The sequence below is a fragment of the Psittacula echo genome (genome assembly GCF_963264785.1).
Source record: "Psittacula echo genome assembly, chromosome: 2".
Lineage (NCBI taxonomy): Eukaryota > Metazoa > Chordata > Aves > Psittaciformes > Psittacidae > Psittacula > Psittacula echo.
Genome location: NC_137737.1, coordinates 140,692,123 through 140,719,677, shown reverse-complemented (window position 1 = coordinate 140,719,677; position 27,555 = coordinate 140,692,123). Strand labels below are relative to the sequence as shown.

Here is a 27,555-nt window from a genome sequence, read left to right as displayed (position 1 = left end):
TTGTCATAAAATGAGCATGGGACCTTTAATGTTTAATATTAATTAAAATAGCTTCAGTTTTGTTCTTTCTGTTCTATAAAAGAGTATCTGAAGAATTTTTACAAATTTTATCTTGGAAATTAGCTTATTCATTATGTTTAATTTTAGGAAATGGTGCTCTTGCAGAACATTCTGAAAATGTGCATATTTCAGGAGTGTCAACGGGTAAGTCATTTTTTGTAATGTTTAAATTTCATGCATGACTTAAATAGTAAATATTGAAAGCCACCTGGTATCTTATGAAGAGATATTTGGCTATAAAAATTATTACTGCCTTTTGCAGCATGTAATAAGGAATGAAGCAACTGGAACATGGAAAAATTGTCATAAGATAAAATTGATACCTGCATGCTCATGAACAGATTATGCCTTTCTAAGTGGACTGCTTAATTATTTTTCCATACAAACATTGAACTAAGAGAAAAGTTGGTTTAAGTTGAATTGATGTTTTCTTTCCATAGTAAAGTTTTTGTGAAATGAAATTTATTGAAATGTAATTTTGGACACTGCTACTATCAAATAATACAAATCCAGGAGTTATGTGTTTCACCTGATTAGATTGAAGCAGTAACTGAAATTACTGTACAGTTGACTGCACAGTTTCCTTAATACAAGAAAAAAGAGGTTTAGAACTCAGGAAACTGAGAAACTAATGGGATGCTGAGGGTATATGGGGTATAAAAGCACCACACATTGCTCATAGATTGCTGCATTCCCTTCCAGTAAATCAGTCTTGGGCCTTTTCTGGGCAGGAGCCGTGGCTGGGACTGTTCTGTGTTACTGATGTGACTGTATGTCTGTTAAGGCATTAGATGATACTGGTCTGTAGCCTTTGTTCTTCAGATGTTATGCAGTGTCAGCTAAGCTGCTGGTTGTGTTTTCTGATACATACTCAGAATGTGTGCAGCTAGGAAGATAAACACTCTTCTTCAGTGGGTAGAAGAATACAAGCCTCATTCTTTTCATAGGGAAGCTTCCTGTAATCCCTGGAAATCACACAGATTTTCACAATTTTCTCCTAAATAAGAGTCAAAATGTGAGCTCATCCTTTCTGACGACAGCTTGCACATGTTGCTGTAGTTACCCCTGTAATATTGCTTCAAATATTACATTGCTACTTGTGCACATGATTAAATTTTTGGGTAAATGTGTGGACAGTGGGTGGTCTCTGTTACCCGACACTACTTTCTTTTTCCCTTTCACCATTTGCCACACAGACTGTCAGAAGTCTAATTGTAGAAGATCTTTGCTACCCATTCTTGTGCTGCATCATGGAGAAAGTTGTTCCTGTGCAAGAGTAGTAATGCACCAAGTATATCATATATATGGTCTTTTCATGGCACACTGTAATTAATAAATGACAGCAGAGGTACTTGCCACTGTTGGAACAGTTGTTGCTGGAATTACATTGTACGAGATCCACAGCCTAAAATCTAGCTATGCAACTTTCAGGATATGTTTGAACAACCCTTCACCTCATTTAGTTCAACAGTCGTGTCACAGGTTGCGATACAGGCAGAAAAGCATCTGTTGGGTAAGAAGCGAATGGAATTTTTGACTCTGCTTTCAGTACTTTGGCCAGCATGCTTGAACAGGCAGTGCTAAGAAGAGAACGTAATGTCCTTTCTACACAGGATAACAGCAGCTGGTAGACAGACCTTTTAACTACTGAGGAGAAAGATCCAGTGAGGACTTCCATTTAAAAATAAATGTTAAATAAATAAAGCTATCTAGAAAAGTAGTTCGGTGGTCCTTTGTTTGTTCTATTATAACATTCCAGCTGGGGCAAAATAAATGTCTTGCTCTTAAAAGTTTCTGTTAATATAAAGTTAAAATTCTTAACTAGAGAATTTTGAGATAATGGGGATGGGGGTGGTCTGTTAATGAAAACCTGGAGAAAGTGTGTAGACAGATCTGGTGGCATTTTCCTTACAGTCTTTGTATGTATGTCTTAAATGTTAGATTTATGGCTCAAGTATAAAAGATGTGAATGGATTTAGATAATTTTTGAGTTCTTTCAAAGCCATCTGGGTTTCCCAAACATTTTTTATTGAACTTGCAGATTATATGGTTCATCAGGCGTACCTGGACAGCTTTATGTTTATCAGAACAATTTTAAGCAGAGTTATAAAATAGAACCAAAAATACCTGGCCTTTAATCTTTCTAAATCCAACTTTAACTTGATTTTGAAAACAAGCAAGTGATTTTCTTGGACAGTTGCTACTGAGAAGGGATTTCAAATGAAATTATTGTCTTGATGGTAGATTTCCTATCATGCTGCCACTGTAAGGCTACATGACCTACCTTACTAAATTATGTTTTAATAGCACAGACCTCCTTGGTCTTTGGTATTTATGCTTCTGCTGTATATTATGTCTGCCAAGTTACAGGTACACCTCTAATATATGAGCATGCTTTTTCTACCAAAAACAGTAATGGAATGTTCTCTCTTGTGTATAAGCTATCACTGGAGAACAAGCATGAAATATTTTCAGGTCTATCTTTGGGGTATGTTGCACCATAATTGTAACAAATGCAAAACTGATCTCCCCTTTTTTCCTCTCCTTTTCCCCCTGCACCCCTTCTTAAAGAACTTCTGCATTGGTGAAAACACTTGTTTCTAACAAAAAAAATATAGTGATTCCTTTTCACTGAGTGTATCTCTGTATTGCAGAGCAAAGGGCATTTTAAATTAAAGCTTTTCAGCTTGACCTGGAGGCAAAGATTCCTATGCCACCTTCTCCTGTAGTTCTCCAAATAAGACTTTCAGTGGCTCCTGAGAGTTACAAATGCAATAATTATCCTCCCTATTCATGGTTTAGACTTTATCGCAACATTATTCTCTTTTTACTCTAAGCTGTTTTAAACACCTTCAGATCATTCATCCAGCTGCATTCATGTCCTTACCATGTCCAATATAATGCACACCTTATCATCTTGTGGTTCACATTGAAAGCTAATTCTTTTATCTTTTCAACTAATCTCCTGGCATTACTGTGAAGATAAATCCCTAATCTCCTTCTCCCTGCTTTTCTGAAGTGACTTTTTTCCTTGACATGTTGTTCACTGTTACTACAGGTACTTTACTTCTTTAGATATTGCTATACAGAACTTTTGCATAGGTTTCTTAATGATTTTCTTAATGATTTTCTTGTTGTAACTTGCAAGTTGAATTCGGTTTCACTGGCTCTCTTCTGTTTACCAGCCATAGGTAGTTTACAGTCATGTTCCATAATGTGGGGTGGTGAACAAATTTCAGGAAGAAGGGAATAAGGAAAACTATTGTATGTGGTTTTAAAATGTCTACAGGAAAATCCGGGCACAGCTTATTCTCTCAGCAGTTTTTTGTTTGGTTTTTTTTTTTGACCATTATTTTGCACTTTAGCCTGTGAAACATCTCTGGTCCTAATTGGAGTATTGCAGTCTATGGGGCAGAGTTACAGAAACATAACAAACAATTGAAAATAAAGTGTTAATAAAATAGAGGCTCACAAAGGAAAGAGTTTAAAAGAGGTAAGAGATGGGTGAGCAGAATGCACAAAGAATGTAGGAGAATTGAGTGGAATGAAGGCAAAGACAACACCCACATAGAAAGGCTTATGCAGGAGGGATTTGTTCCCACCCAAAAATCTTACAGCCACCAGCGTGAGATTTAAAAACATCTTTGGTACGTGCATCACTGTGTCTTTGCTTCTCTATAATGCAGCCTTCCCAATTTGTTTTGTGCTTCTGTCTCGATTGCAAACTCATCTTTTTTTTTTTTTTTCCCTGACTCCTCTATTTTTCATTCTGCTGTTTTCTCACATATTTTTTGATAGTTTAGTATTTCTAATAAATTATTCCAAACCTAGTCAGTTTTCCTGTAATTTTAAGTTCCTGTAGACATAACTGACCTGTATGGTAAATGCCTGCAGGGCCACTAGCAGCGGAAATTAAAGTGCAAATTCTCCACAACTTAGCATAAAGATGTTTGCTTCTGTTAATACATGTTTGTGTTACAAAATGTAAACATTTTTTTTGTTCTACCTTCTCCATGCTTACAAACTCATGAAGAAAATGTATGTTACGTTATATTCTCAAAAGCTTTAGAAGAAACATGCTAGTTAATCAGGTAGGGAATTGATCTTAAAAGGCTTGCTATTGTCTCTGTAAAGTAGAGTGCCTTTAAAACTGTTCTACTTCAAAAGGTTATCCTTGATTTTAAAAATCTTGCTGAGAAATTATTCTCTCTGAAAATGATAGCACTTCTGAAGTGCAGCATCTACACAGTTGATCTTGACCTTTATACCCTTTGTAAGCAAGTGGGAGATTTGTTGTCTCCTGAGTTATAAATAAGGGATTTCACTGCATGAATGTATGCTAAGTATTCAAGTACATTATCTAGCTAACCTGAAGGAAGGTTCCCATGTAATTCCCTTCTCAAGTCTGTTCCCTTTTATTTTTTGAACCCCCACTTTTTCATATACACACTTTTATTTCAGTTTTGGTTGTTTGTTTCTGTTTTTTTCCTCTCTACAGTTATTGTTCACTCCACACTGTATTTTAGTGCCTGAGATCATTCTTGCTTCCTCATGCCCTTCCTCATCCCCCTTCCCATATTGGGTGGTGCTGGAAATGGTCATACTTTGCCCTCAGCTCTTGAGAGTTAGTTTTTGTGGAAACAGAGAAAAAGACATCTTAATTAAAGTAATATAGAAAATATGGTGATATCTCTGGTATTACAAAGGCAAAAAAACTGAATTTGAATAAACCTGGAAGTTTTCATGGTGCTCTGAAAGTGCTATCTTGGTTATACAGGTTTTCTATGTGGAATTTCTTCCATTCAAACTCATGTAATGAGTAAAAGTTAACTGCAGGGGTTGGATCAAGTAGATTGTAGTTGTTGGGGTGCACTGACAACTGTGCCAGCATAGTATGTTGCAAAGCTAATTACATAGTAATTTAAAGTTGCTATAGCAGTGTTTGGAGGTTCCTATTCAGCAGATGCATGCTGTACATTTATAGCACACTTAGGTTTTTGGAGGTGAACTTCGTAAAATTGAGTGAACATATGTTGAATGGGTTATTTTTATCTTCTGGTGTAAGGTTTTTCTTTGTCAGGCAGCTTTTAAAACTTCCTTGTTCTCTTTAACGAGGTCTCATATGTCAGTTTGTAAATATCCAAAACCAGGTGAACATAGTAGTAGTGTAGTTTCAGCCGAAGGCAACTTATTTTAACCTGAGCACTATTTTAGTAATAATAAAGTAGTGCATGGAATTGCTTGACAAACATCTACAACCTTGGTACAAAATGTTACATGCATTCTTCTAGTTTTTTTTCAAGATTTTGTTTGAACCTGTTGAAACTGATACTTTACTTTCAACATTTAATTGTGAATAACCACGTTTTCTTTTCAGTACTTCCATTTCCTTGTACTTTACATACTGTAAAGTATATCCAGATCATTCATACAGGAGCAGTCTTCCAAAATATCATAGTGTTAGAGCACCACCTATAGGGTTTGCTCAGAATTAAAACAATAAAGTTTCCAGAGAATAATTGATTGAATATTCAAATAAATAATATCTTTCTGTATTTTGAGACTGTTTTGTTCCTAGATGCTAGGACAGGTCTTATGTTCTATAGCTAAAGTATGTTAATACTTAACTGTGCAGCTGTGAATGAAGCTTTGATAAGAAACATGAAAAACTATATAAAGGAATGTGTTCTTTCAGCTGTACCTGAAAACAGTAAATCTACTGTTTTATTTTTGTTTCTAGATTTCTGTATTTAAGGTAATACAGAAAATTCAGACATATGTGAGCATTTCAAACTTATAGTACTTTTAAACCTATTATTAGAAATGTATTTGTTATGCCATATAGAAATCTTTTAACTAACAATAATAATTCAGGAACATAACTTTTTATTGTTTAAGAGCTAGATAATTTCAAGTCCTCATAGTCTTGAAAAAGATATCTGAAAAGCTTGATTGTGGATAAAAATAAAAAGTAACCTGTTCACAAAATACATTATTGCAACTTTTGCACTATTATAAATGCAGTTCCTTCTTAATTGTGTTTGGTCAAGGCATCATTTCTGATTTTATTTTAATCAAGTACATATAAAGAACTCTCAAAGCTTTTGATCATCACACAATAACAAAAATATTTCCTCATTTGTAATAGTTCTTGTGTTTAAACTGTAGTATGTAACTTATTATGCTACAGTAAACTTTGAGAGCTCACAATAGTAGTGAGGAAGCTGTAAAATAAAAGCACAGAGTGCAATTATTTTTAATGTGAGTTCTGGCCTTTGAAACTTCATCATAATTCCAACCTCTGTAGTGAGAGTATTCTGGTCTTCCTATTTATGTGAATGTTGAGAATACGCGATATGACAGGTGTTGGATATAAGGCTGTTAAGGGAGGGGAATAGTTTTGTGGGGTTTTTTTGGCTGGCAAATACATTACTTGAAATAAAACCAGCAGGGCTGAGAACACTCCAGTAAAAGGAACAAGAAACTGAGTTAAGGCCAATGCAGAAAGCTACATCTGTAATAAAGTAAGAATACAAATGGCTGCGTTACTTCAGTTGCATAGAATTAGCCCTGTAAGTATAAGCTTTCTAGTCCATTATCAGAAATGTAGTTATGCAAGTCCCTTTTAAGAATAATCTCTTGTGAACCTAACTTTTAATATCTGTACATGAAAGTGTACTGCAGTTAGTGCTCTTTGCATTCCAAGCATTTGGAATTGTGTGTATGAAGATCATTTCCATGCTAAGGGCTGAAAGGGGTATTTGAATGATGGCCAAGCACTGGGACTTCCTAAGACAGAAAATTTCAGCTACTTTATTATTTTATGTAACTTCTTTTCCACCTTCTAATGCATTTGTTCAGCATAAGGTATAAATGCATGACTAAATTGAACTGAATATTTGTGAAAGCTTAAAAAAAACAGGAAATAGAAAATCTTCTCATTTTTATAATAAAGTTAAAGGCTATATTGAATAATCTTTTTTCATCTGTACTATTAATTGACATGAGTATAATGCACTGGCAACATTGGAAAACATCTTTTGAAGTGCGTTCCATTATGAATTCCTTTAGACATTGTTTTTATTGCTGTGTCATTTAACTCAGTGTGCTATTTTCCCTGATTAGTGCTGGTTAACTTTTTTTCCTGGCCTACTAGCTTTTTAAAAACAAAATTAATCAAACCGCTTTCAATATATATGTTTGTTTGGGTTTCTTTTTTAGCTTGTGGAGATATTCCAGAACAAATCAGATCACCAAGCGGGACAATCACAAGTCCAGGATGGCCCTCTGAGTATCCTGCCCGAATCAACTGTAGCTGGTACATCCATGCAAACCCTGGGGAGATCATTACTATAAGGTAACGGTGTTCCTGTATTAACCACATGGGTTAAAGAAGTACTGACTAGACATTTTTAACTGCTAATTTTGTATGTACCGGTGTCGCGGAATGGACTCAGTCGGAGATCAATGTGATCAGACAAAGCCATTTATTCTAGAAAACTAACTCTTTATATACTATTTCTTAAAGTTGTTTTCACTAACTTGGCACATTGTGATTGGATACATATCTGTGAGGCCCTTAACAACTAACATATAATTGGTTAAGCACAGGTGTGAGAACCTGACCTTCAGAGTTTTCCAACAGTCCTCAATATATCAACTCAGTAAATTCCAGCTCCTTCTTATCTTGCTGGGATTCTCACTCCCAGTGCCTCGCTCCCATCCTCCTTCACCTTTTGTTGTTCCTTGGTTTGTGTCGAACTCCATGTAGGCACTTGCTGATCTGGGCACATGGCCGTTCTTTGCCAGAAAATCATCCACATACCGGCTTTCTTTTCCCTCCTGTAAATGTAGGATTTCTAGTCTGTGTGTTTTCTGCCTTTCCTTTTAACTGATTTGCTCTCACACAGCCATGTAACATTTGTTTTCAACTGGAGAACTGGCAACTCGAAAAAGTGTCATGTGCTCATTTGTTTTTAATGTCTCTGAAATCTAAAAATTCTGCTTTAAAAATGTCCGGGGAAATTCTGTAATGCTTCTGCTTTGAAGTCTCATGATGTGATTAAAAATGACAGGGTGCAAATAGTAAATTAGTAGATATGATTGCAGTTTTGGAAATGCTGAATTTTGAGGCAGGGAGCTCCTCAGTTTCACATATCTTGTAACTTTTCAGAAGAAGTAATGTAAAAAAGTTGCGTGTAGGTTCAAATTCTCATCAGTTCATTCCCTATTACTGCCACAAGGGAAATCAATGCTTGTTTTTGCATAAAGATACAAATTAGTACCGCTTCAAAGGCTGATCATGAAACTGCATTAGCTGCAGATTTGCTTCAGTTTCCAGTACAGACTTGCTGACCTAAGAAGCAGCTCTTCATTATGAAGTATTTGCTTTGACATCAGTTACACATTTAAAGTACAGCTTTGTAATTTAGTTTCTGCTAAATATTAAATTGGCATAAATGCAATGTAAAGTAGGTAGAATTGAATGCTTTCTCAACTTTTTCACACTGTTTAATAAAACTTTGAGGGTTTTTTTCCTTTCAAGCTATTTTCCTCCACTCATACATTTCGTATTTTGTTCCTGGTTCACTGCTCTGTTATCTGTACAGACCTGGTTTGGCCAGACTCTCTCCCCTTCACGCTTCATTACCATGACAGCATGTCTTGATATAGTTGTAGCCATACCATGACATTCCATGACATATCCGTTGGGTAAGCAAGTAGTGCAACTGGAAGAAAATCTTATCTGAAATCGTAGTTCTGAAGAGTTTAGCTGTATTTGTGATGTCAAGTCATATTGGCTAAATGTAGCATTAACTTAAACCACTTATAAGTATATGAAAGTCATATTCAATGAGACTTAAAAACAATTTCATGAATGGATTTTTTTTTTTTTTTTTGTTCATTTTTAGATGAAGGTTTAATTTTTTTGTAGCAAAACAACTTAAAGTACTGCAGGCAATAGTCTGGTTGATAGAATGGATTTTTGTTGTCCTTGTAATGTAAAAGTATCATCACCACAAGGTTAAATCGTATTCTTACATGGAGAGAGAAGCCATGCTTTATTTCAGAACAAAAAAGAACTTGGAGCTAACTTCCATTTTTATGTGTAGTAATTAATCAGCTTAGTTACGTATTATGCAGTTGAGTAGCAATTTTGACCTTTTTTGTTTTTTTCTTTCAGCTTTCAAGACTTTGATGTTCAGGGATCAAGACGATGCAGCTCAGATTGGTTAACAATTGGAAGCTACAAGAATCTCGAAGGCTATAGAGCGTGTGGCTCCTCCATTCCTTCACCATACATCTCTTCACAGGATCATGTTTGGATCAGGTTTCATTCAGATGATAGCATCTCCCGAAAAGGCTTCAGATTGGCCTACTTTGCTGGTATGTTTCAAATGATACCTAGTACAGTTTTATGGTTTCATTTATTTGTGTCCTGTTTCAAGAACTACTTCCTTGTAGCAGAGTCCAGTATACGTATTTTTGTAGTCAACTCAAGGCTTAGTGAAATCAGGGAAAAGTTCACTATTAATAGTAGGCCACTGGAAGTTTCTTTAATATAGTTTAAGATTCAAAATGTTTTCATCAGACAAAAATCAGTTTAGGATAGTTGGGTTGACTTCTGAGTACCATAAATATGGCAAGAGAGGGGAAAAAATGGCAGGAAATTTTTTACATTTAGTATAGAAATTGCATAATCTTTTCCTATCTCCAGAAGGTGTACTGTCTTCAAATAAACTAAAACATAAAACCCCCCAACATTATTAATATGATAGGTTACTCTGGCCAAGTACAGACATGGTTCTGTAGGTGAAAATTTTTCTTGGGTAATTCAAGTATGTAATATAAGCTAGTTATTGGTAGTAGTAGTTTGGGACTGTTACCTAGGCAATTATTTCTCTAGTAGCTGTAGAGTATTTCTCTAGTAGCCAAGAGAGAGGAGGAAGCCAGTCATGGGTAAAGACTAGTTCCAAACTTTTTCTGGCCTTATGAGGTGTTACAGTTTTATGTAATAGCATTATTACGGTGTTCTACCCTAAATACTGGATTAGATTCTTCTTTGTTTTCATACTGGTTTCATTTCCTATTACTCCCTCCAAGTGTGTGCCTGTATCCACCCTCTGGCCTGCTCCATATCTCTGTATACCAACTTTTGACTCCTCTTTTCCATAAAAAAGAGGACTCTTTTTTCATACTCTTCCACCCATCAGAACTATTCCACCAAGATTCAGTAAAACTAGCCCTGATTTCCTCTAGCCTAAGCCGTATTTACTCCTGTTGAGTATTCTGCACTCTATGTGGTGGCTTCCTCCACACTGTCAGCCTTTCAGAAACCTGAAGTTTCCAGGGCTTGTCCTTCCTGCTGTATCACCTGTTTCAAGCCTACAAAAAGGTTCCCTCTACTGGCTCCTTGCAGCTTAGCAAGTCTTGAGAGAAGTAATGCACGCTTTACCTTTGTTGATGGCTCAGCTTTCAGGACAGTGTTCTACCTGGGTTTTGCTTACTGTCTCGCCAAAAAAGATGACAGGATGGGAGGGAAAACCACTGTCTCCTCTACTACTGTTCCTGGTAACTGTCCTCGTGCACACTGTTCTCCTGTGTGAAGCATCAGCTTTTCCCCTGTTTATCTCCCTTTCCTTGCAGACACAGAGGGAAGGCAGTGTTACTGCCTGGGGGGCTTTGGGAAGGAAGGACATTTTGAATACGGATGTGGAATGGGTAGGGGAGGAAAGCCACAGGCTCAGTAGAGTTTTTCTGAAAATCCTGTCTTTGCTTTTCCTCTAATCTTGAAACAATTTCATTAGGTAACCCCTTCTGGAAGAAGCTGTAAAGTTTCCAACATTAAGCCATTTTTTTCAGTTACCTGATTTCTTCTTTTTAGTGTTATACAGTGGTACTCAGTACTTAAGACTTAAATCCTGTGGTTTTAAATGTCTTGTTTTAAGAAAAAAAAAAAACCAGATTTGTTTTCTGGAGAAGGGATGTTAATTTTTTAAAAAACAAACCTTACCAAAACTTTGGTTTGAGCTTGGTCCCTGTGCTTGACGTGATACTTAGGAAGTATTTCATGACTGAGGCGGAAATGTAGTGTTTCAGTGATCAGAGTAGTCTTCTAATGTTGTAAACTGACCTGCGTGTAGCAAAATAGTTGAAAAATCTGCTTTAATAATGATCGTGTCGGCTTGTGAGTGTCAAAGGAGACTCCTGAAATACTAACATTTTTGCTACACATTCAGCTGTGCCATTATGGTTTTTTTTTATTTCTGCTCTTTAGCATCATGCAGTAGGGCTCACTTGAATACCTCAATGGACTACTTAATTCATTGTTGTTAAGGCTACTCTCAAAGGTGACGTGTGGTCTTAGAAAAAGGGGAAAAATAGTAGTACTTACATGGATGCAAGTTAGGCCGACTTGTGCTGGAATGATAAAAATAATTAACCTATATGTGCAAAAGAGATCATCATGGAGCCCCATGTTTAAAATCTGATATGGAAGACAGACCATGTGAATTCTTTAAATTCTTGTTTAATATCTTCAAACAAACAAAACAATAAGAACAAAAAAAGCATTACAGTTTAGGAACGTTGGTTAACTATAAGGTAAATTTTGTATCACTTGCCTTTCTTCCCTCTCTCTTACTCCCATCACTTTTAAACTATCAGCTTATTTAATTGTGATTATTGGAAATGCGTTGGAGTTCACTGATAGTGGAGTAGAAAACAATTAATAAAAGTACAGAGGTCTGTGTTCACTGTAGGGGTGTGGAAGGATTGTGTTAATCCTTTGGCTACAACTGTGCTTGGGTTCTGCAAAATATCTTGTACTATCCTGAAGTCTTTTGTGGTACAGCTTTCAAATACAGTCTTGTGTACAGGATCAAGTAAGGAGCTCTTTTATAGGATGATTAAAAGCCTGCAGAAGGAGTGTAGCTTACGTTGAAATTGCATGGTTTTTTGTTACAATACTGCCATTAATATTTACAGCTCCATATTATAGCTTTCTGCTCAAGTTTTTCCAGGTTCTGCAGGGTAAGAAGCATTGAACTAGAGTATCATCAGTACTTGAGCAAGTTCAATGACTCTTCTCATGCATATTCTACTGTATTGCCCTCTGCCTGTGGAGCACAGTCATACAATTTAGGCAGGACAAGTCTAAGAGTTCAGTTTTAAAAGTTTCAAATTCAAGGCCGAGGTTCTAAGTATTTTCCATCCTAATATGAATGATATGTATGTGTGTATAATATATATAAAGAATACAAATATAGATACTTACGTAACAGAACAGGAAGATCATATTGTTTATACTAAAGTGATACTTTAATCACTTAAATCATTTTGCTCTCCTTTCACTCTTGTCAGCAAATCTGTTGACTTAAAAGCTCTTCAGCAGTGCTTTTAACTGCTGTCGCTCCTCTTGAGTTTTTCCTGCATTCATTTTTAAAAACCTTAGCATTTGTGAATTTTTTAAAGTGTTTATGTTGCACCCTTAAAAAAATATTTCAAGTTAGAATATTTCTTTTTAATGCTTTATAAGATACTAAAATAGCAAAAAGGAGAACTGAGGTTCAATATCACTTGACCTATCACAGCAGATTAGCTGCAGCAAGGGAAATTCTTTATCATTTCATATGGTTAAGCACTGGAACTTTGAAAATACTTGATTGGACAAGGCTCTGAAGAACTGCAGTTATCCTTGCTTTGAGCAGATATTTTGATTAGGTGACCTCCAGAGATCCATCCCAATCTGAATTGTTCTTTTGTAAAACAAGAGAGAACCTGCTTCTCCTGTAGGGCCATCTGCATTGCAGATTTTTTTGAGGTGTTTTTTGAGGACTGACCTTGGCAGTTTGTTTTGTAGCAAATTTTGCAGTCTGTACCATGTTTTTTTAGGAATTGCAGTGATTTTAAATGATACAACAGTATTTGACTCAGCTAAGTTGGTGCAGAGCTCAAATACCTTGCTTCCCAGCTGTGCTTCTGTGTTTAATGTAGCTTGAACTTTAATAAATGAAGGCCTGAAAAAAATATTCTTATCTTACAAGTGTGGTGGTAGCCAGTAGACCACTTTATTTTCTTAAATAAAGGTGTTTCTTGATTATTTATTTATTTTCCTTCAGAATTAATAAAAAAAAATTACCAAAAAACCCCACACTTCCATGTTTTCTGGACCACTACTTGGATCATTAACTTTTAAAGTGTAATTTTGTATTCAGGCAAGCATGTGTTTCTGCATTTGCTGCACTCTCCTCTTATTTATTGGAGGAGAGACAGGAGCAAGCAGTGGGAAGAGGTGAGGACAAAGGTTTCGTTTTGGTTGGTGGTAATGGGTAATGTTCAGCTGTTAGCTTCTCTCTTGCCATAGATTTTTCCGTACAAAGTAGGAACCTATGAAAACAGGAGAGAGACAGGTCTGACTGCTTTTACAAGAAAGAATTATGTGACTGATGCTGCAGGACAAAATGTTTCTGTATTTCAGATGAGAGGGAGGAAACGGTATTTCGTGACTTAGTTCTAGCATGTTAGAAGTCAGATTTTTCAATCACTATATAGGATCATTGTTTTCCTGCTTAGGTTGAAGTTATTTGACTGAAAGACACTAAGGATGAGGCTCATGCTGATGTGCTGTCAGACCATCAACTTGAAAAAGCTGTTTTATCTTGGAACTTACTGAAAGCTGTGATTTACAGGGACATTAAATAGTTGTTTTGCCATTCTGAACTACCTGGTGCAGCAGATAAATATGTGACAAACCATAAAGTGCTAAATCTAAAAGAGATTTTATCTTTTTTTTGTTTGTTTTTTTTTTCTTTCAGGGAAATCTGATGAACCAAATTGCGACTGTGACCAGTTTCATTGTGCTAATGGGAAGTGTATTCCAGAAAGCTGGAAATGCAATAACATGGATGAATGTGGAGACAACTCGGATGAAGAAATCTGTGCCAAAGCTAAACCTCCAACCGCTTCTTCCTTTCAACCTTGTGCTCACAACCAGTTTCAGTGTCTTTCTCGCTTCACCAAGCTTTACACTTGCCTTCCAGAATCTTTAAAATGTGATGGTAACATTGATTGTCTTGACCTAGGAGATGAAATAGACTGTGATGTGCCAACATGTGGGCAGTGGTTAAAATACTTTTATGGTACTTTCAGTTCTCCCAACTATCCTGACTTCTATCCACCTGGAAGCAACTGCACCTGGCTGATAGACACTGGTGATCATCGCAAAGTCATACTGCGATTCACTGATTTTAAACTTGATGGTACAGGTTACGGAGACTATGTCAAAATATATGATGGACTAGAGGAGAATCCACGGAAGCTGTTGCGTGTGCTAACAGCATTTGACTCTCATGCACCCCTCACAGTTGTTTCATCCTCAGGACAGATACGAGTGCATTTTTGTGCTGACAAAGTAAATGCTGCAAGAGGATTCAATGCCACCTATCAAGTAGATGGCTTCTGTTTGCCCTGGGAAATCCCATGTGGTGGCAATTGGGGTTGCTACACAGAGCAGCAACGCTGCGATGGCTACTGGCACTGTCCAAACGGAAGGGATGAAACCAACTGCACTATGTGCCAAAGAGATGAGTTTCCCTGCTCTCGGAATGGTGTGTGCTACCCTCGCTCAGATCGCTGCAACTACCAGAATCATTGCCCTAATGGTTCAGATGAAAAAAACTGTTTCTTCTGTCAGCCAGGAAATTTTCATTGTAAAAATAACCGCTGTGTGTTTGAGAGCTGGGTTTGTGATTCTCAAGATGACTGTGGTGATGGCAGTGATGAAGAGAATTGCCCAGTCATTGTGCCCACTAGAGTAATAACTGCAGCTGTCATTGGAAGTCTTATTTGTGGATTGCTGCTTGTCATTGCACTGGGGTGTACTTGTAAATTGTACTCACTCAGGATGTTTGAGCGAAGGTAAGTAGAAGAGATGGCCTTGAGAACTTAAAAAGTATTTTCATCTTTTATTTCTACACTTGAAACATTTTTATCCTATAAAGTTATTGCATGTGCTTTCTAAAGGCATTGTTCTTTCTTCTTCTTTGACAGTAAAAATAGATTAGTTAATCGTAGAATATATCAAGTGGGAAGGGACCCAGGACTACCTAAAACTAAACCATATGGCTAAGAGTTTCATCCAGATGTTCCCTGAACTCTTGACAGGCTTGGTGCTCTGACCACTTCCCTGGGGAGCCTGTTCCAGTGACTGACCCATCCTCTCAGTGAAGAAAAGGGGACAGAAGTATTCTGATCACTTAACTATTGGGAATTAAGCTTTCAGATTTTTCTTACCAAAAAGAAAGTGTGGGAAAGCTGCATTTCTGCAACTAAATATCTCAGTTGTGTATTTAACAGCATGTTTCTTTCATTGTAGACTATGCATACCAGGATTACACGTTCTTCAATTTTTATAAAATAAGCATCTCTCATGCTGCCTTTTATATGTAGCCCATGGGTTGTGTTTTCAAGAATTCATTATCGGGTTGGTTTTGTTCTTGTCTCAGCTGGACAGACCCATAGGAATGGCTACAAGGACTTATTGTATATTCTTTGTCAATTAAATTTCAGTTAAACTAATTAATCTGCTCAAATTTACTATTTCAGATTATAATAGTCTGATGTAATTTTATATATATGTATATATACACACACATCCTAGTCTTATATTATGAAATCTCTTTTCTCTTTGAAAGATCATTTGAAACTCATTTGTCAAGGGTTGAGGCTGAGCTGTTAAGAAGAGAAGCTCCTCCATCCTATGGACAATTAATTGCCCAGGGTTTAATTCCACCAGTTGAAGATTTTCCGGTTTGTTCACCAAATCAGGTAAGACTCCAAAATAGCAGGCAGACCATTTAATTTTGAAGAGATTGAAATAAAGGTATTTTAACATTTAGCTGCATTTTTCTATAGCATTTCCTTTTCTTCCTTTCAGGCCAATACTATAAGGATTAGCCATTGGAGAAAATTATGATATAGTACACAGTTTTCTTAGCAGGCATTTTTTGTTGTTAATGAATGCCAGTAATGCGCGCAATAGAATCCCTCTTGCATGAAAAGGGACAGATCAGTAAATCTAGTTGTATTGTATTGATGATGTTGTATAAGTAAAGTTTGCAAGATAGAGCTTCAGAATTTCAGAAAGAAGAATTGAGACTTCTAATACAAAATGGTAGCTCATATCCACTGTGCATATACAATTAGGTACTGTCATGCCTACTGTTCATAGAAAAGATGATGGCAAAAGGAATGCTGTAATTTATAAAATTAACAGAAGTAACAAAGTAAGAGCTAGTAAATACTAGTTAACAGTGTCTAGCCACCCTGATTCTCAGATGGATCATTAGCACAATTCTTAGTTGGTTGATGAATGATTTTCTATCAAAACAACTTTTTCGTTAAAAAAAAAAAATCAGTTATAATGCTCTTTGGAGAAACAAGACAAGTCCTCAGTCTAAGAATCCTGCTGTGGTGCTGTATTAGAGTTGGCGTTAACTTGCATTTATGTGTTGCAGTTAATACAGCAAGGTTTACTGTTACCTAATGTTGCTAAGCATGTAAGAATAAGAGATACAAGACCATGAAAAGGGGAACAGGCTTGTTGTTTTGTTGGTGGGTTTTTGGTTGGCTTTTTTTTTTCCTAATTTTGAACAGAACTGATTTTATTTCTGTCCTGGGTTCAGCAGCAGCAGTCATTTTTCTCCTTCTTAGTAGCTGGTGCAGCGCTGTGTTTTTGACTTTCGGCCTGGGAACAGCGCTGATAACACCGATGATTTTAGTTACTGCTCAAATGTTTAGTCTGACGAAGGACTTTGTGAGTCTCATGCTCTGCCAGGGAGGAGGGGAAGCCGGGAGGAAGCAGAGACAGGACACCTGACCCAGACTAGCCAAAGAGGTGTTCCATACCACAGCACGTCATGCCCAGGATGTAAACTGAGAGTTACCTTGAAAGTCTAGTTCATTGCTCGGTTGGGCCAGGTATCGGTCAGCGGGTGGTATCGTATTCTCTTCCCTTGTTATTTCCCTTATCATTTATTGGTGGTAGCAGCAGTGGTTTGTGTTATACCTTAGTTATTAAACTGTTCTTATCTCAACCTGTGGGAGTTACGTTCTTTCAATTCTCCTCCCCATCGCTCAGTGAGCGGTGGGAGGAGAGGGTGGGGAGTGAGCGAGGACTGCTTGGCTGATTTTATGACTGAGCTTTAAACCATGACAATTTCACTTACTCTTTCACATGTACATGTTCACAAGTAGCAGCTGTGATCTGTCACAAAGGATTCTGCAGATGAAAAGGGGAAAATAAATTACAATTCACTTGAGAGACTTTGAAAATATATCAGAAAGAAAATACTGTGAAGATTTATTTTATTATTTTTTAGCTAAATTACCACTAAACTTCATTAATAAATGTAATTCCTCTAGCAGAGCTAACTTGGAACAGACTGTTTCCTGCACATCCCTACTATGTACACAGTAATTCAAGTTTGGTGAATGTGAAGACATTTAGAAACCATTAACATTTTCAAACAAACATTGCTTGCTCAGACCAGGTTTTCATCATGAAATGCCACAAAGGTGGCCTAAAGATCTTGGGGTTTACTACAGTGAAATCTCCTGATAGAGAAGACAGTTCTGGAAAACCCAGACACGTAGTAATACATCCATGAATATTTTCAGAATCATGGGCATCTGGCAGATCTTCCACCCTAGTATTTGAGAATCGAGACACTTAGCTGAGGCACAAGTAAGGGATCCCCAATTCAAAGGTTTAGTATGTTTGTGTTACCTTACAATTTCAAAGTTTCAAGCAAAGTTTTAAGAAGAAAATATCAGGCATACATTGTTCTATAGCTTAAAGGCTAGCAAATACATAATAATTGGGGAATGTATGGTTTAGAACACGTAAAATAATTTTAATTAAACAGAAGCATTAAAGCATTTTGAACCAAATTAACTGATTATGCCAGAATGGGAAAAAATCAAACTACAAGCCCCTGCTAGAGAGGATATTTTATTTAGTCTCTATTCTAGGCAGCCCCATGGTAGTGGATAAGTAAAGGTCACCTCTGTTAAATTTTTCTGGAAGATTACATTTTTAAACTCCTAAACTTTTTGAGGCATGTTTCTGTGTACTGTAAAATCCACAGTGACTACTTTATTTTCTTGGTAAGATTGTATGAAACAGATCCTGCATACCTGTTGTGCTGGGTCTGCTGTGGGTCTGTGAATGTACTTTTCTGTAAGCAGTGTTCCATACTGTCCTGGGTTCAGCAGCAGCAGTCATTTTTCTCCTTCTTAGTAGCTAGTGCAGTGCTGTGTTTTTGACTTTCAGCCTGGAAACAGCGCTGAAAATCGAAACCACTTAAGTCTTTGGCGAGCAAAAGAGGTATTCCATACCACAGCATGTCACGCCCAGTATATAAACTGGGGGCAGTTACCCAGAAGGGCTAGATCACTGCTCGGGTCAGGCTGGGTATTGGTCTGTGGGTGGTGAGCGGTTGTATTCTCTTCCCTTGTTATTTCCTTTATTATTATTATTATTGGTGATAGCAGCCATAGTTTGTGTTATGCCTTAGTTACTGGACTGTTCTTAACCTGTGGGAGTTACATTCTTTCAATTCTCCTCCCCATCCCTCCAGGAGCTGGGGGAGAACGGGGAGGGAGTGAGCGAGCAGCTGTGTGGTTCTGGGTTGCCGGCTGGGCTTAAACTACGAGACATATCCAGGTTACAGTGCCTTGGTTTCACTTTGCCTTTATTTAGAGGCCCTTGATTTTGGCAGAAAAATGCCTTTTATCTTCATTGCTCTTTTATTCTCCTTTTTCTGCAGCATGTATTTTTGCTTAATTTCCCTGTTCATACTGTTTTTTCCTCAAGAGAATCTAGACTTTTTTCATTCCTGCTTTGTTTTTAATATAGCCAATTGCTACGTACATCAGATCCTTAATACTAAATATGTGACATCTTTTTAATATGTAACTTTCTACATTTAGCTTTGTGGTTTTGCACTGTAGTTATCATACTTTAGTTAGAACAATGACAGCACACTGTCAGCACTTGATTGTTGCTTGTCTTTTCATATAGGCTTCAGTTCTGGAAAACCTGAGACTGGCAGTACGATCTCAGCTTGGATTTACCTCAATCAGACTTCCTATTGCTGGCAGATCAAGTAACATTTGGAATCGAATTTTTAATTTTGCAAGATCACGTCATTCTGGATCGCTGGCATTGGTCTCAGCAGATGGAGATGATGTTGCCAGCCAAAGTACTAGCAGAGAAGCTGAAAGAAACAATACTCACAGAAGTCTGTTTTCAGTGGAATCTGATGATACAGATACAGAAAATGAAAGAAGAGACACAGCAGGAGCTGTTGGTGGTGTTGCTGCCACCTTGCCTCAGAAAGTCCCTCCTGCAACAGCAATAGAAGCAACAGTCGGAGCATGTGGGAGTTCCTCTGCTCAGAGCGGCAGTAGCGGTAACACAGATGGTGGAAGAGAAGCGACAAGCGTAGAGCCCCCAAGCACAAGTCCCGCACGTCACCAGCTCACTAGCGCACTAAGTCGTATGACTCAAGGCTTACGCTGGGTACGCTTTACTTTAGGGAGATCAAGCTCAGTGAATCAGAACCAAAGTCCTTTGAGACAGCTTGATAATGGGGTAAGTGGAAGAGAAGAGGATGATGATGTTGAAATGTTAATTCCAGTCTCTGATGTAGCATCAGACTTTGACATGAATGACTGTTCACGACCTCTACTTGATCTTGGCTCAGATCAAGGACCAGGGCTTAGACAGCCTTACAGTGCAACACATCACGGTGTAAGGTCATGCAGTCGAGATGGCCCCTGTGAGAGCTGTGGCATCGTACACACTGCCCAGATACCCGACACTTGCTTAGAAGCAACAGTGAAAAATGAAACTAGTGACGATGAGGCATTATTACTCTGCTAGGTACGGATTGTTTAGGAAAGATTGTGTACAAGTTGGAGCAATATCTGTCATTGTTTTGTACTTCACAGTTAAAACTAGTTTTTAGTTTTAAAAAATCCAGGACAACATTATGTTAAAGCTATTTTAGCCTGTGTGGTTGATTAAACTTTTCTTATCTTGGATGATGTTATGGAACTATTTGAGTGAACATTTTAATGGCTCTGAATACACGATGTGTGTATCCAGTATAATCTGATTACTCTTTAAACTGAAGTTATCCCAGTTAGTTTCAAATTTAGTTTATCCTGGTACTGTAGTTCAAACCAGAAACACAGCTGCTCAAGACTTATTTGGCTGCCTGTTTAACCCCATATTAACAGGTGAATTTGTACAGAATTATTTTCCTTTAGGAATTGACTCTGTTGTATTGTTGCAAACATACTTGTAACTTAATATACTAAATACTGGTAAGGATTGTTAATGTAAAATACATATTTTTCTTTGAGTTTATACAACTTCATTTAAATATTCTTGAATTTCATCATAATGTGAACTTATTTAAAGGGAGGAGAAACTTTCTTCAGCAGCATTCTTTTTCTTCCAGAAGTACAAAATGCAATGATTTGTGAAATTTAGATATAATAGATAAACTGATGGCAAAAGCTTTTATAGCACTGACTTTCCTAAACTGCAATCTAATATTGTAAAGCCAAATAGTATGTAAAATCCCCAGTCATTAGTCTTTTCAATTTGAAGTAAAAAAGGGCCGAAGATATTACAATACGTATTAGTTCTTTAAATGTCTGCTATGTACAAATACACTACAGAACAAGTTCCAACTGGTAATGGATCTTTCCCTAATACTGTAGGGTATAAAGCTTGTTTGGACTCAAGGGATTTGCACTAAAATAATATTAAGGTCTCTAATGAGCTTAGTGCACAAGCACTATCACTTTAAGTACTATTATTGTCTAATATTGCAATGGCTATATATTTCCATGGCTCTTTTCTTGGGGTGTTGCATTTTTGTTGCAATTGAATTTGCTTTACTAATTCCCTATTTATTCGTTGTATTTAAAAACTGGTTTACTTGGTTACAGACTGGTTGTTTAAAAAAAGAAAAGGAAATCCCGTTAGTGTGGGTTTTTTATACTATTACCTGTTGGAGCAAAACAGATCAGTGGGAAAAAAGCTCCTAACTTCCAATTTTGTGATAAGCAAGTTAATATGTGGCTACTAGCGTGACAACAAGAATCTATACCTTTTAAAAACAAAAATATCAACTACTGTTTTATTTATTCTTTGCCAGTCTGTTTTTAGTAGGCTTAAAGATCCAGTATGAAATGTATTTGTGTGTGATTGTATGCTATTTATTAAATTTTAAATACTTTGTTGAATGTCATTTTAAAGCATGTTTAAAGTCTTGTGCATTTCTGTCGTGTTATGCTGTCGGGCAGAACTGACTAAAATGTTTTAATATGTATCAAAATCAAATTGCATTTTTGTTATGTTTTTGAGGTACTTTTAAAGATAAATCCAAGGTCTGTCTGGCTTTTTATTTTTGCTTTATTTTTTTTTCTTTCTTTTTAAATCCTCATCTCTGAAGTACAAATCACATGCAGAAGAAACAAACAACTGAATGGATTCCAAAGTGTATATATCTTCTCCCTCTTCATTCACAGACACTGGGATGAGAAAAATAAACGATTTTACCACCTGGTTGATTTTATTGATGAGAGTTAGCAGGTAAATTCTGAGTTCAGGACACATTATGTAGATTTGTGCTTTTGAGGAACCTTATGTGCAATACAGTAAAAGATTCTATTACAATAACCCATGTGGTTTTCAAGTTTCAGAACAAATCACATCGCACTGGTACCAGATCAGGTACAGACTGGCCCATAAGTACACATACTCGAGTAAAAGTCATCAATGGCCATTTTTATTCACATTGAATAATATCTAAATCTGTGGGTAACCTTTAGTCTGATTTCAGTGGCATTGCTTATAGAGCAGGCAACTTTGTAATATGAACATGGTAACACACCCTGAAATATATGTGAACAGTATGTCCTGGTATAAAATACTGGGTTTTTAAACCTTCCTAACTAATTGTCATTAGAAAGTGGTTATGGAAATGTTTGTCCCTGAGGCAGATACTTCCCAGAATACTTTCGGTGTTAAACACACACGTAATGACCTAAATGTCTCCCATTAGATGCCCCAAATAGCATGTACCTATAGACTCCATCCTGCAGATGTAAAAAGAACACGTTTAATTTGTTTTATGGAGAAATGCTACACATTTAACTGAGAAGTTGGATTTGATTGAGAATTTGGAAAATTGTAAATAAAATTCATATTTGTATGAGGCTAATTTGTTGCAGTGATTTTTTTTTTTCTCAGTGATTTTAAATAAGTGTTCAGTTTTTCTTTTGATTAATGTATTGGTGACTGGGGGGAGGGGAAGGGGTTGGTTTGTTTTTACTGAGAGTTCCATTAAAGCATATTACTTCATTTCTTTTTATTCTGGAGAGCTTGAATTAGTACCTTGTTTAAATCATTCTTGATTTAGCTTTGCTACAATGCTGGGGCATTTTGAACAAACGTCCGAATGACTCTCTGGAATTATCTTCTTTTCTGTAATAAATCACTTTCATCTGAAGGCTTTGAAGAATGTAGGTTATTGTGAGGCAGCTTTTTTCCTCATGTAAAGCTTTCTAAGTATGGAAAGAGTTTGTCATTGTTCCTTTTCACATATCACACTTGTCATTTGATTTGCATTGAAACTCAGGGGGCTGACTGAGCTTCAGATGCTGCAAAGGCTTGTTTTGTTTCTAAAGTCAAGTCCATTTTCTGGACAAGTTCAGCAACTATTGCTGGTAAATCATCTTTCAAAACAGGTTCCTGGAGAGGATGCTGGAATTAGTTACAGTATCTTGTGTTCTACTCCCTATCTAAATGCCAAAGCAAGAACTTGTGGCAAAGCTTGGATTCAGTCTAAGGGAGTCACAGAGAAGTTTGGGACACAAATACCTTTCAAGTGACTCTTTACATTAAATGCTGCAGATCAGAGTTAATCACAGCTTTTCCTGTTAGGATGAGGTTTTGCTTCCTTTCTGAAAAGTGAATGTTTACTGGCCTGTTTCACTCTCCTGCAGCTATTGTCAAATTATCAACAGCTTTAATCTTCCTGTAGCTGTGATGAGGCCCTTTGTGGGGTGTGTTCTGTTGGTTTGTGAGGTTTTTTGATTGTATCTCTTTTATCCTCTACCTGTGGGTTTCTGAAAATAACCAGTTGGTAACTGCACAACCCCAGGACATGAGCTACAATTCAGCTGCCCAGAATATGGGAAGTACTGAAATGACAAGGGAGAGAAGTCTGTCTTGTCCTTTTGCCACGTCACTGGAAGTATGGAGAAATAAGCAGATGGATAGCTAAAACTCTTTCCTTTCTCTCCTCTTTTAGGATTTGACTACTGTAGTTAGCTTTCCCTCATCAAAGTAAAGACTATCATTACTGGATTTCATACATAGAAATTTTATAGCAAAATATTCTTTTCAAGTCAATGTATTTGTCTAGTTGAGGCTTCCATTCACATCCACTACCACACTATAAATTTATTTGGCAAATAGTAACTTTGGGGAAGAGAATGTAGTACTTGCTAAATTGAAGTATTATCTAATAATTCAGGTAGACAAGACTTCCTCTGTCGCTGGTAAATTAGAGAAGTAACTATAAGCAGTCAGTTTGATAAAGGGCATTTGGGGAAAGCCAGCATTAACAAAATGTCTCTAAACTGAAAAGCCATGGTTTTGACAGACGGATCACTTGCTGGATAAGGAACTGGCTGGATGATAACACTCAAAAGATTGTGGTCAACAGCTTGATGTCCAAATGGAGATGAGTGATGAGTCACACTCCTCAGGGGTTGTTTTTGGGACCGGTGCTGTTCCAACATCTTTCTCTACAACATGGACAGTGGGATTGAACGCCTTCCAGTTACCTAAAGAAGGGCTAAAGAAATGAGAGGGACGTTTTACAAGGGCATGTAGTGACAGGACCAAGGGGTAATGGCTTTAAACTGAAAGAGGGATGTAGATCAGATTTTAGGGAGAAATCCTTCGCTGTGACAGTGGTGAGGCACTGAAACAAGTGGCGCAGAGAAGTGGATTCCCCATCCCTGGAAGTGTTCAAGGCCAGGTTGGACGGGGCTTTGAGCAACCTGGTCTATTGGAAGGTGTTCCTGCCCATGGCAGGAGGTTGTAACTAGATGATATGTAAGATTCCTTCCAACTGAAACCTATGATTAGTTTCTCAATTTGAAAGATTATTCTACATTGCAGGCACCAGGAGGAAAAAAAAAAAAAAAATCACTATATTTTGAATTTCAATGAAATACATTTTCACTGCTTCTCCAGGTGCAGAAAACTGAAGCAAGAACAATTGGTAAAAATTACTGTTTTAAACTTGTCTTTCCTATAGTCACTTAAGAAGGACCTTTGACAGATACAATTAGAGGAAGTGGTTCTGGTGCACCAGATGAGAAACAAAGGCAGGAGCAATGAACAGGATAATGAAGAAGATCATAAAACAGACATCTGATTCCTGCAGTGGCATGGCAAGGAACAGAAGTGTTCAGTTCTGCTTTCTCTTGCCTGGTATGTTGAGCAGCGGTTATAATTCTTCTTCCTTTAAAGAGAGATGTTGAGTTTCAAGATTGGCCAAAATAATAGAAATAATATTTTGCAGTATTTTTCTAGGCAATTTGTTAGTAAACATAACAGTTTCCAAAGGCGGCTGATCTCTGCTTTTGTGGTTATGTTTACTGGAGTTTGGAAAAATCACACCTATGAACTGGGTTTCTTTGGCTGAGGTTATCCTCCAGGAAGCAACTGACAGATCTGATGAGTCTTTTTATCCCAGAACATCCAGAAACCCTAGAACTTTGATTCCTAAGTAAAACTGCCTTTGTGGTCTCACAGATTTTCAGAAGGTGGCCATTTTATTAGACCCTTACTAAGCCACTCTGGGAAATGAATAGTAGAAAAAGCATAGTATTTGGGTTTCTCAGATGCTCCTCTGCTGGGTTCCTGGTCTTTATTCTTCCTTGGTTGTGCTGTGTGTGAACCATCATTTGTGTTGAACAAGTTCAAGGAGCAAAAGGCACTTAGCCTTATGACTATGAAAGAGAACAGTCACTACCTTTGTTGCTTTAAAAAGTAGGACAGTTTTCAGCACACAACAGCTTTGGCTGCCTTTTTTGGTGTCACAAGTGTGGGGCCCAAGGCTGGGTGCTAATAGGCTGCAGCGTCACTTCCAATGTATTTAGGGAAAGACTGGCATTAATAGCTTGGATGTGGCCCAGTACTTCAGATTATGGAAAGTATATTTAAAATTGTACAGATTACGTGGAACTATAGGATTCAACACCCTTCATAATCTTCTTTTAGCCTAGTTTTATTATAGGAAATCTAATAGGATGTTATTGCTAGTTTTGGAAAGCATTCACAACTGAAGAAGCCTTTAGCTATTAGCTTTTAAAACATCACCACTTGTGTCTGTAAATCCATCTCATGAAAGTAGTCAGCACCAGACTGTTCAGAAAAATACTTGTGAAGTTTTGACAGGGTGCACCTGACCTCACAGTTAGGAGGACTTTCCAGGTGTAATTACATGTGGACCATCTAATTCTATTGAATGAGCATTAAATTCCAACTGAAGAAAAGAGGGGTGTGAAATCTCATGTGATTAGGCTATACACTTTACTGGTCAGGCAAATCCAAAACTGAAAGTCATCCTTCTGGAGTTGGCTTCATAATTAAAAACTCCATCATCTCTAAACTTGAAAATCTGCCGATAGGTCATTCCGATCATATTATCTCCTTACGTCTTCCACTACACAATAAGCAACATGTTGCTCTTTTCAGCATATATCCTCCAACTCTGCAAGCTGACCCTGCAGAAAAAGACAAATTCTACTCCGACCTGCATCGCCTCACTCAAAAGGTTCCTGTAGATGATAAGATCGTAATTCTTGGTGACTTCAATGCCCGAGTAGGTAAGAACTTTGAAGCCTGGAAAGGAGTACTAGGCAAACACGGTAGCTGCAATGATATGCGTAATAATGGTCGCCTCTTGCGAGAGTTTTGTGCAGAGCAGCAGCCTACCATCACCAACACTATTTTCCAGCAGAAAGACAGCCTGAAGATAACCTGGATGCATCCTCGAGCTAAACATTGGCACCTTATTGATTATGTCTTAGTGCGCCAGAGAAATGTTTGCAATGTCTGTCACACCCGAGTGATGCCTAGTGCAGAATGTCAAGCAGACCACCACCTTATGCATTGCAAACTTAACCTCCACTTCAAGCCCAAACCTAAGAGGCGCGGCATTCCGAGGAGGAGGCTCAATGTTAATAGTCTTCAAATAGCTGCAGTGAGGGACAGCTTTCAGGCTAACCTTCAAACTAGGCTTGAAGACCAGCTTATAGATTCTTCTCCTGAAGCACTTTGGCAACATATTAAAAATAGCATCCTGCAGTCCTCTGTAGAATCCTTTGGGTTTTCCTTAAAGAAAAACAAAGACTGGTTTGACGATAACAATCAGGAGGTCCACGAATTGCTGACAAAGAATAGATCTGCCAATCAAGCACACCTCGCTCAGCCATTTTGCCATGTAAGAAAAGCAGCCTTTCGTCTTGCAAGTAGTAAACTCCAACAGAAACTTCGAGACATCCAGAGCAAGTGGTGGCTCAACCTAGCAGAAAAGACTCAATTATGTGGAGATTTGGGTGACCACAGAGGATTCTATGAGGCCCTGAAAGCAGTGTATGGACCCACATTTCAGGTTCAAAGCCCCTTACTTAGTGCAGATGGCCGAACGCTTCTTACAGATAAAATCTCCATCCTGAATCGTTGGTCTGAACATTTTCAAACACTCTTTAGTGCTAACCGTGTAGTCCAAGGCGAAGGAATCCAATACATTTTACAACATCCGGTGAAAAATGAATTGGATATAGCCCCTATCATGGGAGAGACTCTTAAGGCTATACAGCAGGTGAAAACAGGCAAGGCAGCTGGGGTCGACGGAATCCCATCCGAAATCTGGAAGCACGGAGGCCAAGCACTTCATGCTAGATTTCACAAGCTAGTTGTGCGCTGTTGGGAACAAGGTAAACTACCATCAGATTTTCGTGACGCAATCTTCACCACTCTGTATAAGAAAAAAGGTGTAAAGTCAGACTGCTCAAGCTACCGAGGTATAACTCTGCTCTCCATTGCTGGAAAAATTCTTGCAAGAATACTTCTGAACAGATTAGTACCCACTATCACAGAAGAACTTCTACCTGAAAGTCAGTGTGGTTTTAGAGCTAATAGAAATAACACAGACATGGTATTTGTTCTCAGACAACTGCAAGTGTAGAGAACAGAATAGGGGGCTCTATGTAACTTTTGTTGACTTCACCAAAGCTTTTGACACTGTGAGCAGAAAAGGCCTGTGGCTGATCTTGGAACGATTAGGTTGTCCCCCCAAGTTCCTCAAAATGATTATTCTGTTACATGAG

General features: G+C 37.6%; 1 protein-coding gene across 2 annotated transcripts in view; it reads left to right on the top strand.

The window, feature by feature from the left end:
• Positions 1-22,738, top strand: part of LRP12 (LDL receptor related protein 12) — a 55,559-nt gene extending 32,821 nt beyond the window's left edge. The window contains exons 2-8 of one of the 2 annotated variants that reach the window (XM_080610730.1): positions 148-204; positions 7,282-7,417; positions 9,245-9,447; positions 13,878-14,979; positions 15,756-15,888; positions 19,145-19,717; positions 21,594-22,738. In XM_080610730.1, the coding sequence (XP_080466856.1) occupies positions 148-204; positions 7,282-7,417; positions 9,245-9,447; positions 13,878-14,979; positions 15,756-15,888; positions 19,145-19,717; positions 21,594-21,626 (2,237 nt within the window). In that variant the 3' untranslated portion in view covers positions 21,627-22,738. Of the gene's footprint in view, positions 1-147; positions 205-7,281; positions 7,418-9,244; positions 9,448-13,877; positions 14,980-15,755; positions 15,889-19,144 lie in introns of both variants that reach the window. The other variant, XM_080610729.1, reaches the window with a different exon arrangement.
• The last annotated feature ends 4,817 nt before the right edge of the window (positions 22,739-27,555 follow it).